This window comes from Hyposmocoma kahamanoa, unplaced genomic scaffold, assembly GCF_003589595.1.
Source record: "Hyposmocoma kahamanoa isolate Upper Pololo Valley unplaced genomic scaffold, ASM358959v1 102, whole genome shotgun sequence".
Classification (NCBI taxonomy): domain Eukaryota; kingdom Metazoa; phylum Arthropoda; class Insecta; order Lepidoptera; family Cosmopterigidae; genus Hyposmocoma; species Hyposmocoma kahamanoa.
The window spans coordinates 9,257,994-9,273,020 of NW_020653337.1; the positions used below are offsets into that span (position 1 = coordinate 9,257,994).

Here is a 15,027-nt window from a genome sequence, read left to right on the forward strand (position 1 = left end):
TCGGGCAGGCCAATAGGAGCGCAGTTGTCACTGTAATGATTTGGCAGAATAGTTTTCAAACAAATAACATTTCGTCTCTATTTCTGGTTGTATCTTAGACTATGGAAACCTCTATTTTATTTCCATCTTCGATGATTGAAAATATAGAGTATAGAAATAGGTACGAAAAAACAACTAAAAGATTGTGGGTATTATGGAAGTTTTATTTCTAATTAAAGTTGAAAAACCAAACAGCCACTGCACACTAGGTACTATAAAATATTACAAACTATTTCTTGGCAATTATTGGGTTCGTACACACATTGAACAGACTTATATTTCGTTTACACAATATTATTTGTAGATGATCATCTTGAGTATCAGTTATTTATTACTTAGTGTATGTATATATTCAATAACTGCAGAAGGCAAGCGGTTTCGACGATTGACATAACACACGAAGTTACATATTTTCGAAACAATCCACAGCTATTAATCTAAGTCATTAGTTAAAATTTCGGAATCTAAACATACTTTGTACAAGGCAATGAATGGTGCTTAACGCATACATTGGTTAACGTACCTATAGCCCATTTATTTAAGTACTTAACTAAATGTAAACAATTATGATACATCTTTTTATTTAAACATATACTTTACAAATCAATAGGAATTAAAAATAGGCATGTAATTTAATACGAAACTAAGTATTTGTTTTTGAAGGTAAGTAAAAATAATTTCATAAATGTATATTTCAATAAATAGACACCTCAAGATTGTTTACATTTAGTTAAGTACCTAAACAAATGGACTATTACATAGAATTCACGAATTATACATGTTATCTGATTATATAACTGTCCTGAAAAATAAAAATATTGGACAAAATCACATGCTTTATAAATAACGCTATTTTTTTGTCTGTGCCACGGCAAAAGACGTATATAATTGAACACAATTATCATAAATCAGCGTAGAAATTAAAGTTACTTAACCAAATCAGTCAACATTATAATATTACTAAATAAGTTTCTTATAATCGCAACATGTTCATGAGTAAAATAAAGACATTGTTATACTTTGACTTATTTACTTTTTTAACATGCAATAAGTACTATTATAACACAAAAAAAACCAATTGTATCTTTCTGTGATTGTAAATATATAACCTGAATTTTGAACCAGCAAATATTTAAAGTTTATGTCGGAGCGTTTGGCATTCCACACAGTGGGCCCAAATTGAAAGTAAGTGTTATTAATATAAAGTCGAATTCTCATCAGAAATTTTCACATTCCTAACATATTCCGAAACATCCCTAACGACTAATTATTATGAAAAATTTAATATAATGAAATTATACATTTCTATTTATCATAAAGCACACAGGTGGCTCCACTGTGTGCCATATAGGTTTTTATATGTAAATAACATATATTATATGGGTTGCTTACATTGATGATAATATACTTTTAATATTTTGAAAGTAAATTTAAAGGATTTTTATTTTGATAGATAACATCAGAGCTTTAGTGGAATGAATTATTTAATGCCATCTGTCAAACGTTTGTTTCATACACTACACATATAAGTTTATAATTTTGTTTCGAAGATTTAAACGTTGTATGTGGTTACGGCGGGCGTGTTTAGCCGAATTGAAAGCTGAATGCCGTGCCTGGGAAACCGCCTCCAGAGTGGAAGTCAAAATGCTGGCCACCGCGGTTGAAGAATGTTTGGAACACTACATTCGGGTCAATATCTGGAACGAATTCAAAAAGTTGAGAATAGCTGCTGTGCAAAAAGCATTTACGCCTTGCATATAATTAAGAAAATAAAAAGTAACAATAAGGTGCCACCATTTTTAAGCTATTATATGGCTATTATACTAGAAGTAACAAAAAATTTTTACACAATTCACAAAAAAATTCTCATGCAAATTTTCAATTCACCGTTTCCGGCAAATTATTTTCGCCGCTTTGAATATAGTAGAATCTTTTGTTGTACTCTGTGTATTGAAAGCGACTACAGTCCAGACAAAAGATGATATAAGTTTATTTCTCTTTTCTGGGAAAGGGGCCAGCCTTTCTGAGTTTGACAATATAATAATTGCTGCTGGAGACACAACCAAAGAATTTAATACTCCTAAAATTTTCGAATTTAATTGACCACCACTTTGAAAAAGGATTACGCATTGGTCGCTAGAGGTGTTTGGTTGGTCGATTATAGGTTAGCTTGCGCTAAAAGTGATCAGTTGCTAGAACCTACTGTTTCTACTGTACTTGTAGATTGTTAATATAAAATATTTTTTTACTTAGAATATTGTACCTAAAAAATTACAAATCTATATATATCATGCGAAGTGTAGATCGAAATTAAAATTGGCTCTTCTAAAAACTCACATGACTTAATAACATTGGTACTAAAATTATCTACCGCATTGCATTCCCAATGTCAATCACAGTACAGTGAGGAGTAAATCAAGCTTAACATTTTTAGTATAGTGCTTCTATTTTCTCAGTGTCTCTCGGCAATCATCGGATTTCCGAATACACACGAATATTAATTTCTATTAATTATTAGATTTAAAATCTATAATAATTTTAATTTTGAACAACATACTTTACTATTGTTTTGTTTTGATTTACGCGTGAACTTATACAGAGCTGTAAAACTATGTCCCTATTTTTAATAACATTTACTCCATGTCAATAAGCAAGTTAACAAAAATATAAAATAAATAAAGTGTGCTTCTTTTATACAACTAACAAAGATATCTTTCCGGTTATTATTTTAAAATATTCTTTACTGTTCTGACTGAAACACCACAAGCTACAGAAACACGTTGTTGGTTTTTTTGTTGTTTTTCTTGAACGTATCGGCTTCTTGTAAAAAATACAAGTACACGCTGTTAATAAAAAAAATCTGTCGTGCTAAAGTCACAGTTTAGCGGCTTTCCTCCCATTTCTAATAAATAAAAAATGTAATAGCAACTCTATATACTTCTAATCCGGTCTGTACCAAAGGCAATGGGCAGTTGCCCTTATAAATAAAACCTGACGATAGCCGAAACATGAAGTTTGCCAAGAGACATTGAGAAAATAGAAGCATGCAAATCAAGATTAATGATGTGCTCTCCGTACATACCCAGTTTGTTTTTTTTTTTTTTACTTTTATTCACTTGACTTATTCTTTATATATACTCTTATTCACACGACTTCAATCTTTGATTTGAAATATAGGTATTAAAATTACCTACCGCATTCCCAATGTCAATCACAGTAAAGTGAAAAGTAAACCAAGCTTCACACTTTCAGTACACCAAGTTTAACAGTAGCATACTTTGTCTCGGCATTAGGAGTGATATTTGAACTAAAATGTCAAGCATGAGAATGCTCTCCATTCTTACATAGTTCTTTTATGGGTGTAACACTTACCTGCCATGCCGGAACCGTCTTCATCAAGATCCTGTCCTTGGTCGTAGCGGGCGCGCTTCTTGGGATCACTGAGAATGCCGTACGCTTCACCTACTTCCTTAAATTTGCGTTCTTGTTCGCGACGCTCGTTGTCCGAAGCACCAGCATGCCGGTCAGGGTGGTGCACGAGGGCACGCTTTCTGAAATTGCGTAAATGACAATACGTATAGCTCTTATTAGGTTCGGTTAGGTTGCAGGAAAGTGTACTTATAAGACATCTGAATTACCAACCTGTAAGCTTTCTTAATATCACCTTCAGAAGCGCTTTTCTCAATGCCAAGAATTTTGTAATAGTCTTTGCGTTTGGATTTTTTAAGCGCCATTTTTGCTTCATGGAGCAGTTGCTTATTCTCTTTGCTTTTATCGATTTTGTATAGTCTTTCATAGTCTTTTACAGCTTCTTCAAATTCGCCAAGTTCGGTATAACACTTGGCCCGTCGTAAAAGCGCTTTCACGTAATTTTCATCGAGCTCCAAGGCGCGTGTGCAAGCCTCTACAGCGTCTTTAGTTTGATTCAGTTTTGAGCACACAGTGGCCTTGTTGAAATAGAGTTTGGCATTGACAGCCTTGTTGTTTTTGTCGATGGTTAATGCTTCATTATACAATTCCAAGGCTTGCTGCCATCGGCCCATTTTAAATGCTTCGTTACCTGCAAGTTTATTACATAAATGATTACACCTCAAACAATACCTCATCCTTTAATAAAAAGCTCGGCTCTTGAGTTAAATTAATTAATATAATACCATGGGCTATCAATTCATACTAATTAACTTTAGGTCACAAGAAATACAAAACTGTTTAAACAACATTTTAGAAATGTTGAAATTAAAATTAATTTACAATTACGAAATTTAGCCAAAACATTTAACTGTCGTCGAAAATGTTGAAAATAGAACAAATCGAAGGTTTCTCAATGATATTCTTTTTGATTTCTTAGTTTGCAATCAATTGTATAGATGGCACTTCTTTGAATTTAGTTTCGAAACTAAGTAATGTTTTAGCACTAACTTTTTATTTAAAATATCTAAAGTAACTAGTCAGTTACTAGAAGCTGAGTTCAGCTTCTCTGCTATTTCATTATATGTTATATAAGTATATTATAAAATATGTATAATCACCGCCTGAACAGGAGCAATAACCTTGACAATAATGTAATAGCTACCATCTGTCGGCCATTTCGAATATTATTACAATCGCATCGCGGGTTTACTTGGTACCATCTATTGATCAGCGTTATGAATCAAAATAAGCGTCCGAATAAGCGGAGTTTGGAGTGCGACATTTCTTTGTATGGGATTGGGTATTTGTACTGGTACATTATATTATCTGTGATAATACCTTCTTCTTTCTTCTGTTTCAGTAGTTTAGCCTTTTTATAAATTTCCATTGCCTTTTTGTGATCTGGAGCAAGCCGCAATACTTGTTGGAAGTGTTTGAATGCCTGTTCATCTTTGTCCTAGAAGACCAGTGTTATAAAAAATGTTATTTTGTCCAAGTTGTGAAATAAACTAGAATAAATATAAATATTTCTTTGCAGCATGTGGTAATCTTCTGAATGGCCGCAGCAATCGCTATCAAACGTAACCGTGTTTTCAACCATAAAAGTTTCACAATTATCAACTTTTGAAACAAAAATGACAATGATATCGAAATTGGATCATCAACAATAGATCGGAGTAGGTAGAGCCATTTTTGTTACTTGATATATACGGTTATATTTGAGAAATAATTGTGAAATAAGTAATCCAAGGATTAGAAAGAAAATCAGGTACGTAATTATTTACGTGTGATGAGTTTTTAAACGACATAATATAAATGAAAATTTCATTTAATACAATCAAAATCGGTCGGCGGAATAGAATTGAATTTAAATCTTAAGTGTCAAGCTTGACACAATAACCTTAACATTAGATCTAAGTCCAAACTCATGGTACCACGATTTCGTTTAACCAAGGTAAACGACTCTTTTATGGCGAACTGTATACAATAAGATTCCAGAGCATAATTAAGATTATCATTACCTAAGTTTAAAAACTACGTTAAAAATATTTTGACTGAACAGTTGACTGAACATATTCCAAATTGAAGACTACGTGTTAGATAAAGATGTATGGACAGACGACATGGCTCTACATTACAGATAGCATTTAAGTTTCTCGTTCTTCCCATTTTGACATTTTCAAGTGTAAATTCACAGACCAAATCAATACTAGTAAAATTTATTTTACCTATGGAATAAATGATTGTTTGATATAATTGTCTTTTTGCATCACTCACATTGTTCATTAATAAAAATGTGTGGATAAAAATTGTGCACATGCAATGGTCTGTCATTATTATCTCAGAATATCAGAGTCAATATTATTGTCTATAGATACACAAACAACATAACATTTGATGTCATTGTCCTGAACTACCTCTATCTACTCCAATCACTGATCATGTACAGGAGATAGTGTGGGAGATAGGGAATGTGTAAGTATATAACACTTACCTCAAAATAAAGGCACAGTCCCCTGACGTAGATTGCCTCGGCGTCGAAACTGTCAAACCTCAAAGAATCGTTCGCAATTTCCTGTGCCTCCTGGCACCGCCCAAGCATGGCCAAACATTCGGCTTTTGTAAGCTTCGCTCTGTAATACGTACATAAGATTTTAAGAATTAATCTCAGGAAGTGGTATCGAATTTCTACTTTATCTCATAAAGATATGATATATGTACATATAATGTAATAAGACACGGTGGAAAAGTACTTTTTTTTAAATACTTAAAATATTGTAGGGTATTTACTGCATTCAAAGTCTTTCAAAAAGTCGCTTGCCTCGTTATGAAATTAGCCGACCGTAAGTGAAAATAAAAATCCTGTATTTTGAAGTTGACGATCGAAATTATTATTAATTATTATAATTATAAGTATTAATTCCTTATAAATAACATAATATCTTAATTCAAAGGAACACCACTTCATTATACGATTTATTCAAAAAGAAACTAATTGGAAACTGCTAATGCATCTACAGTATTTGCAATGAATTAACCAAATGTTCAAAATGTGATTCCTCTTCTTCTATGCAAATTAGTTCGCTACCTGTAGATTTTCTTGTCATGTTGGATACATTCCTTAAAAATAATAATATGTTTCAATTCCATTTTTAACCGACTTCAGAAAAAGGGAAGAGGTTCTCAATTCGACTGTATGTTTTTTTATGTATGTGACGCGATAACTCAACATTTATGAGCCGATTTTGATGACTCCTTTTTTGTAGGAAAGAGGGTGAGTGAAGTGAATGAGCGAGTTAATTCTCCTGACCGTTTTCGGCTACAGCAACTGCTTCAGCTCCGCTGTTGCTGGCGATCGTGCACTCTCACGAGCCTCACGTACCCAATCTTATTAGTAAAGATCCGTGAGCACAACGTCAATGTAGTGGTCGCCGCAGTTGGACGGGCTTGCAGCTCGTCACGTCTGACGTCCAACTCAGTTCGTCAACGGTTCTCAAATTGGGATCTTTTGTTTGCCACAAAAGATCTCCATTGCGGGCGATCGGCTGCCTGTTTCTCCCACTCTGTTGGGGCAATGTCGCAATTTTTCATGTTTCGCTTAAGCACACCTTTATATCTAAGGAGTTGTCCGCCATGTTTTGGTTCGTCCCTCTTGAGTTCCGAATAAAAGATGCGCTTTGCCACTCGCCCCTCTGCCATCCTTAATATATGGCCGCCAACGAAGTTGTCGCCGCATAAGATATATCTCGATTCCACTTACTTTAGCTCTTCGCTAAACTTCGGTGTTCCACACGCGGTCGGACCAGCTGTTCAGAAGACATTTCAGGTAAAATTGGTCTAAAGTGCAGATATGGCGATATCCAAAGAGGGTACCTCAGGAGTAGTCTCATTTAAATTTGAAGAAAATGTTCCACATCTAAGGGTAGCAAACTATAATAAATGAATAACTTTTGAGGTCGGTTTTTTAGTACGCTGTATTGAGATTATTAAATCGTCCACATTGTCAAATTGTTTCTTGTACAATATTTTTATTTTACGTATCCCCAAAAACAGAAATGTAATGGTTTCAGAAGGTCTAAGGTCGTAAGTATTACACATGCCAGTTTTACTATAAAAGTAATGTCAAAATTCGATAAGATAGCTGTCAAATGGGCTTCGTTGTCACGCAGTATCGTATTTCGTGGTATACCTCCAGGTCTCGGCGTCTCGCTGGCCATATAATCGGTCCATGTGTACCGATCCAGGAAGGAAAACAACAGCAAGGAGACTGTTCCTTGAGTGGGTATTTATTAATAAATAATCAAAGCTATCTATGAAATGATAAATCTAAATTTTTTGTCGGAGTGCACTGCTACTCCCAATGTGCGCCATTTCGCCCGGTCCTCAGCTCGTCGCATCCATCTGCTGCCGGCGGCTTTACGCTAATCGTCACTTTATCTGGTCAAAGAGCGTCCTACACTACATTTCCCGAGACGTGGTCGATGTCGATTGTTCAGGCCAGTACAGTTACTATTAAGAGTACAACACATTACAATGTATTTTCCTAAACTTTAATGTAACATTTCATGGATTTCTTTTTAGATTTTAATACAGTATGCCTTGCTTTCAAAAATAAAATAATGTCTCCATGAGGCAAAATATCCTATGTACAATATTTAAAGTACAGTCAACAGCACAACAAGGTATACATTTTTGTTCAGTATCGCCTCCAGTGCAAAGACACAAGATTCGTTAATGAATAACTTGATGCACTGGGTTTCCGTGTCCTATAGACGTGAGACGCCCTGTATAAGGAACCATATATTTAACATACCTTTTGTTAAAAATTGCAATAAAGACTTACGACATATTTGAAACGTGCGTCATACATTGATATTAAAAATTGAATCATTTTACCTGATATGATTTTCTTTTATTGCGTTCTTTATGTATTTCCCATGTTGAAACCAATACCGTAAGAAACAAAAATTCATTCTGTAATTATTAACTTGAACGTTATTGGTGCGATTTTACCCGGCGGCTTTGATGATAACGAAAATGTATAATGACATCCTGTTAAATTTTCATGGGTATACTTTGTGGATGCATTTGCGATTGGTGATAAAAAAAAAACCGAAACAATAGACTGTAACCTTAACCTTGTTCAAAGCTTGTCGAAATGTGGGTTTACATCAATCAACTTGTAACAATCCTTTATTTCCAAACCATTCACCCAGAACCCATAGACAGCCAAACAAATCTGCCATTAATATGAATGTGATTCATAGCCATTCGAACTATAAAGTTGTTATAATTATTAATACTAAGATTCACAATTAGAAAAAGTTCCTTGGATCTGGCTGGATTCGAACCAACGTCTTCCAGCAAACCGGGCTTACGCTATGCTAACTAAGCCACGGAATGAACTAACGAATTTCTTTATGTGCTTGGTGGAGATTTTAGTTTTTTTTTTATTAACGACTATTTTGCCGTAGCGCCATCCGAGATAAAACTATGTCTTCATAAAGATGTTGTTTACAACAGCGATGCTAGTTTCTTATTAGTATTAATTATTATAGCTTCTCGATATAAATAAAATTTCAAAGTACAAGTAGTTTTAGTATGTACTAAAAGAGATAAAAAGATAACGGGATATTCTAGAACAACTATAGTTGTGTTGAAAGGCAAATTATGTTTATTTCGTTTACGTCACATAATTACAAGATTTTACAATATTAAAGTAACCTACTCGTATTACAATGTACATGCACTTATTGATTACAAGATATTATTCACTGTTATAGCAGATTTAAGTGTTGTGTTGATTCTAAAGTCCACATTTCATAATGTAAGATTTATACAGCTGTCCAAGAACGAATCTTTAACAAGTAGTTTTTAAAAAGTCATCTAAAGGTGGCCAAAGTAAGAAGAACTTAGGCTGTTTTGTATGAAGGTCAGGTGTAAAAGAGATTATGTTAAAGTAATAAACACTTATTGTTAATAAATAGATAGGGTCCCAGACTGTAGGCAAAGCGTGGAGTTCCGCTGTGGGTAGTGCCACTGCTGCAAGCCGAACTAGGTTTTCGCTTAAGAGTTTGTTTAAACAAATATAGACAAAATTGCTAACGCCGGGCTATTTAATGACGATTTAAGTATAAGGAAATGTAAGTATTCTTCCGAATTTACATCGCCTATATTTGTTTTTTTTTAAACAAACCGACGTTTCGGGCCCTTTACAGGTCCCATGGTCACGGTTTATGTTGGTCACTCAACAACACTGTGTAACAATCACGAATACCTAAGAACTCGACTTAAGTATTTCCGATACACAATGGATGTCTTTACCATTGTAATAAAGTTTGTTTTCTTTAGATATTAATTGTATAGTTAATTTAGGCTATCAAGTGTCATCATTGGCATTGAATCTTAATTAAACAATAAACGAGTGACGCGACGAAGCGCCTTCTTCGTTGTAAATTTCGGCGCATTTGGAATAAATGAGACACTGATATTATATAGTTTTAATTACATATTATGCAAATTTGGAAAAATAATAATTATTATTACTATATTCTTTCTTTAGTAGAATTAACAACAGGAAAAGTAAAGAACTCAACTAGCTTCAAATAAATAAAATTCACAGGATGCGATTGCATCCTGTGAATTTTACCTGAATGAACAGGTAAATAATACATTTTATGCATTATTTATTATAATGTAGGTATTTACGTACCCTTTTTTACTCTGTAGGAGACCTTGCATTCATATATTGGTATCACATAGAAGTTTTGTTCTTACAAATTAATTACATGCAAATTTATACTTTGATAAACATAATGTTGATGATTCAATTCAAACAAAAATATAGAATAGTTTCATACTAACTTGGCGCTGGAAGGGCTGTAGTCCAGGCATCTATCCATACAGAAAACCACGCGTCGGTAATCTCCAGCTTCCATGGCGCGTTGTGCGTCCTCGTGCAAACGACGAAGGGACTCCAAAGCGCGGCGCTCACTCGTAGCACAGTCGGCACCGCCCAGCTCTGTCGCACGCTTAACTGCCTGCTCCCCACTCGGGAGATCACCTATATAAAATACACTTACATACACCATATACACTGCATGTATACCATAACTTAGTCTATAATATCAATTCATATAGACCAAAAAGTAATGAAATCCTCAAATAGTACTGGTATTCAATTGATACTAAATATTTGTTAAACACTACATTGGTAAAGTAGTACAAACTGGAAGATTGTAATGTTTGTGTTGTTAATTTATATTATGGTGTTATTGTACATATGCCATGACAAGTTGTAGGAATGGGCGTTACAAATCGTATATAGTTATTGAAACTATATATTGTGGCAATATCGTGTATCATAGAATCTATATATCGATATTGTTCCGCATCGCGTATTTTATAGCGATGCCGAATCAAGCCGAGCGATTACCGAGTGGATACCAACACGAAATCATATATTTTCCAAACTATATACCGATATTGCTTCGTATCAGATATTCTATAAGTGGATATCAACGCGAAACTATTTTTTGTGCGTCTTTAAAACTTTATACTAACATTGGCCCCCATTACTCTTGTAGAACTATATCCAATAATATATAGTTTCGAAATCTGATTCCGCAGATCACTAACGGCAATGTATCAACGCAGCGTGCACTCGGGCTGTATCCATGAATATATAGTTTCAGAAAATATATAGTTTCGAAATTCGATTTCGAATATTGATATATAGTTTCGATACGATATTCAGAAAAAGCTATTTTACCCATTCCTAACAAGTTGTCCATTTTTTTTTACTTTTAAGTGATGGGATGAACAAGTCATGCACCTGATGGTAAGCTACATGCCTATCTGTAACAGTTACAGTGCCATTCAGAGCATTAAATAGCAAAGATCTGAGGGGCGTTGCCACTGCGCTCGTCACCCTGAGACATAAGGTATGAAATCCCATGCCCTGTAATTTCACTAGCATCCTTACCCTTCAAAACTAGAATACAGTAATGCTGAATTCTACACATAGAACATACTTTTTGAATGGAATTGCTTGACTTGAGCTGTGTTTAGTCATTGGTTAGGTAGGCCTCTACTAGAATCAAAATATATAATTCTATGGCCCAGTATAACACCAGTCTGTCGTCAACGCGACACAACTTTATGATTACATAAGTTATGTATTATTTATATTATTTAAGTGTTTCTCTTTTGAATACACCAGCAGTAAAGAGCCATGGTACAGTTAGTACTCTCACTTAGGTATTCACTATTTGTATAGCACTTAGTACAAATAGTGGATATATAAGTGAAGGCACCGAATGTACATCGCGCGCCCGTGAGGAAAGCCACCATAAATCCATCAACAGATTTATATATTGAATTAAGTTACCTCTCCCTAAATAAGCTAGGTGTTTTTCATGGAATGATCAAAATTACCTACCTGTTAACCTAGCGCTATCATAAATATATCCAGCTATACATGTAGAAATGTGAATGCTGTCCACAATCTATCACATAGGTAGTAAAATAGATAGGACAAACTTTTGAGAGTAGTAGATAAGGGTGAAAAATTAATGAAAAATCATTCTAAGATCAGAGTTAGTATTAAAAATAGTATCACTACAAATACCTAAAGCAATGCAGCATTTAGCAATACGGATGTAACCCTTTGTGAATGCAGGGTCCAGAGCAACCGACTTCTGCGCGTCTTCCAAAGCCTTCTTATAGTTTCCCAGCATCATATAGCAGGCAGATCTATTGCCATAGTATGAAGCATTGTCTGGACAGAGCTTGATGGCTTCATCATACATGGTCAAGGCGCCCTTGTAGTTTTTGAATTTGTAAAGGTGGTTTCCATTTTCTTTTTTTTCTTCAGCTTGTCTGAAATTGATACAAGATAATAAATTACAGCCACCACTCGCAAAATAGGCAGTGACCCCGAGTTGCAGAAAATGGCACATTACTGGTGTAATGTACTGGCATCATTGCCATATCGATACAGGGGCCAAACTGTACATCAGAAATTCAGAATATAATGTCCTTGGATGTAGTTAAGCAAAAAGAATCCAATCTACAAAATTATCAAAAAAGAGCTATATGTACCAAATGGTTCTTAAAGTCTAACCTTTTAGATCAGCAAAAAACTCCAACATATAAACATAAATATATATCCCTGAAGTTACATGACGTTATAAGTTTTGAAAATAAAACAAGAGTGAGAAACATTTTTAAACTTCAAACTGCCATATCTCGAAAGTGACAGAATGTGTATTGGATCCTTTTTGTATAACTACATCCAATTCTATTTACATTTTGCAACCCATTCACTTTGTTTAAACTTCGAATGGGTTTCAGATTTGTACATTGATTCTGACTAATAAATTAATGAGCTGTACTGTTTTTATCCCATATTCATTTCACTGAGCATAAGTCTTCTCAATAGTTGATCCATCATATGGCACACTGGTTACATTGTTACAGCTATTACAGTCTACATTATGTTTTTAACTTCCATTTAATAACATTTGAAAATAATGCATGTTAATGACTCATTCATTAAGTCCCAACAAATTGAAAGCCTATCGAGAATTGTATAACATTAAACATTTTAAAAGCTAGATACCTAATGTGATATTTTTTAATATTCACATTAAACAAAACTGGAAATAAGAAATCAGGAAGTGGACTTTTGCGGTAAGTACTACTGCACACAATCATAAAAAAACTAAATAAGAAACCATAAAAATTACTCACAAAGCAAAAATCTACACAAACGCAAGGTAATGCTTATAGGTAGGTACACAACATTGAAACGTTTAGTAAACGCTTTCGCCTACACTAGATAAATAAGACAAGTCAATGGTTTCTACCCACACCTTTACTATAATAATAGCACTGGTTCTTTGGTGGATGCACTCCAACTAGGTCAAATGTCAAGGTACGCTTTTCATAGGTTTACCCAGCGGAGATCATGAAAATTCAATTACAAAATAGAATTGGGCAACCTCATGATAAATAACATTGTTCGACGCTAGTTTTATCTCAATTATAATGACATAAATAACAACAACATAGAAAAGTCGATACGGAAAACTAACAAAACCTACCTTTCAGGACTTTTAGGTACAAAATCATCAATAGTCAAATCCAAATCCACCACGTCTGAATCTGCCATTTTCGATTTTATTATTTATTCAGGTAATTTATAATCTGATAAATGTCTTTTAGTTTGGCGACGGATCCACAAAAGAGCGAGCAAAGACTGCGCCACAGACTGCGCAAAGAGCGAGTGCCAGAGAGTATATATACACATACATTTTTTTCCATCCTCTAGACAACATACAGCTTGGCAAAAAAGAGTACGACGCGGTGAAAACTGGAACTAAAAAAAGCTATTTGTGGCAACACTATTAAAAATGTCAGTGCTGTCAAATGGCCAGTAGTTTCTGTGTTATTGCAGTATGTGCTGAGTGATTTTATACGAAGTTCTGTAAATTCTCGAACGGTTGTTGCTTGTTTTGATATATAAAATGAACAAAACGATTCGTAGTAGTGGTACAGCAGTGATATACTAAGTATTTTTGCGATGTTTGGCTGAATCTCAAGCGGGACAAATTTTGTCTCAAATTAACAATGTTTATCAAAAAACAGCCAATATGACAGGTATTTATGCAAAAAATTACATTATTATTACATCCTACAAGTCGAATTACGCACTTTGCGCTATCTATAATATACAATTAACGAGTTTTTGTGTTTAGTTGACAAAAGAGTAACTAAGGTTATGTTTACGTATCATTTATAAGTTGACTTATATTTTTGATCCTTTCAAGACTTAAAATTTAAAAAAATTGGTGTTTTTGTATATTTGTGTATGTTTCATTATTATTATTATAAGTATTATTATTATTATTTTTTGTTATTTTAGGTAAATCTGTCAATACCATAAAAAAAACTGTTGAAGAAGGTGAAAAAAATAATGGCGTTTTTTCTACACCTGGTAAATATAGGAAAGGTCGACCCAAGAAAGATCTCGATGATTTCGACCTATGCGCAATTAGACAAAAGGTTCATTTCTTCTACACGGTAAAAAAGCAGGCATGTATTATATTTTATATTAACCCTTCAGCCAACGGAATTTCAACTGTCAAATTAATGACGGTTCATATTTCACACACCGCGCAACTCGCGCCGTAATTGATTTAGGTCGCTCTTCAGATAAATGCTCCTCAAATAATAACTACACCACTTAGCCTAGTTCTGTAAAAGGTATTGGCTTTCTAAATAATTTATCTATAAGAATGTGTAATGCAATGAAGCTAATATCATTATGCAGCCTTTTTCAATCATTTTTAGCTAAATTTGTACAGAAATCCAATGAAAATGCCAAAAATTGTTGCCGGTATTTGAGCTTGATAGCATTAAAACTACTACGAATTTAACAAAACCAATTATGTAAATAGCTTTATCATTCCTTAAATAACACAAAATATAGTAGTTATTACATAAAATAATGCATTTACTTTGATAAAATAAAGATTTCACAACGCACTGTTACCACAATGTTACTTCTCGCGA

General features: G+C 34.0%; 1 protein-coding gene across 1 annotated transcript; it reads right to left on the reverse strand.

Annotated features, from left to right (window-relative positions):
- Nucleotides 1-668: 668 nt before the first annotated feature.
- On the reverse strand, nt 669-13,660 carry LOC113235548 (dnaJ homolog subfamily C member 7). The gene is made up of 8 exons (XM_026471283.1): nt 13,557-13,660; nt 12,080-12,330; nt 10,315-10,513; nt 5,945-6,083; nt 4,789-4,906; nt 3,682-4,099; nt 3,412-3,590; nt 669-1,736 (listed from the first exon to the last, which is right to left on the reverse strand). The coding sequence occupies exons 1-8, from the start codon at nt 13,622-13,624 to the stop codon at nt 1,624-1,626; spliced, it is 1,485 nt and encodes a 494-aa protein (XP_026327068.1). The 5' UTR covers nt 13,625-13,660; the 3' UTR covers nt 669-1,623.
- Nucleotides 13,661-15,027: the final 1,367 nt, after the last annotated feature.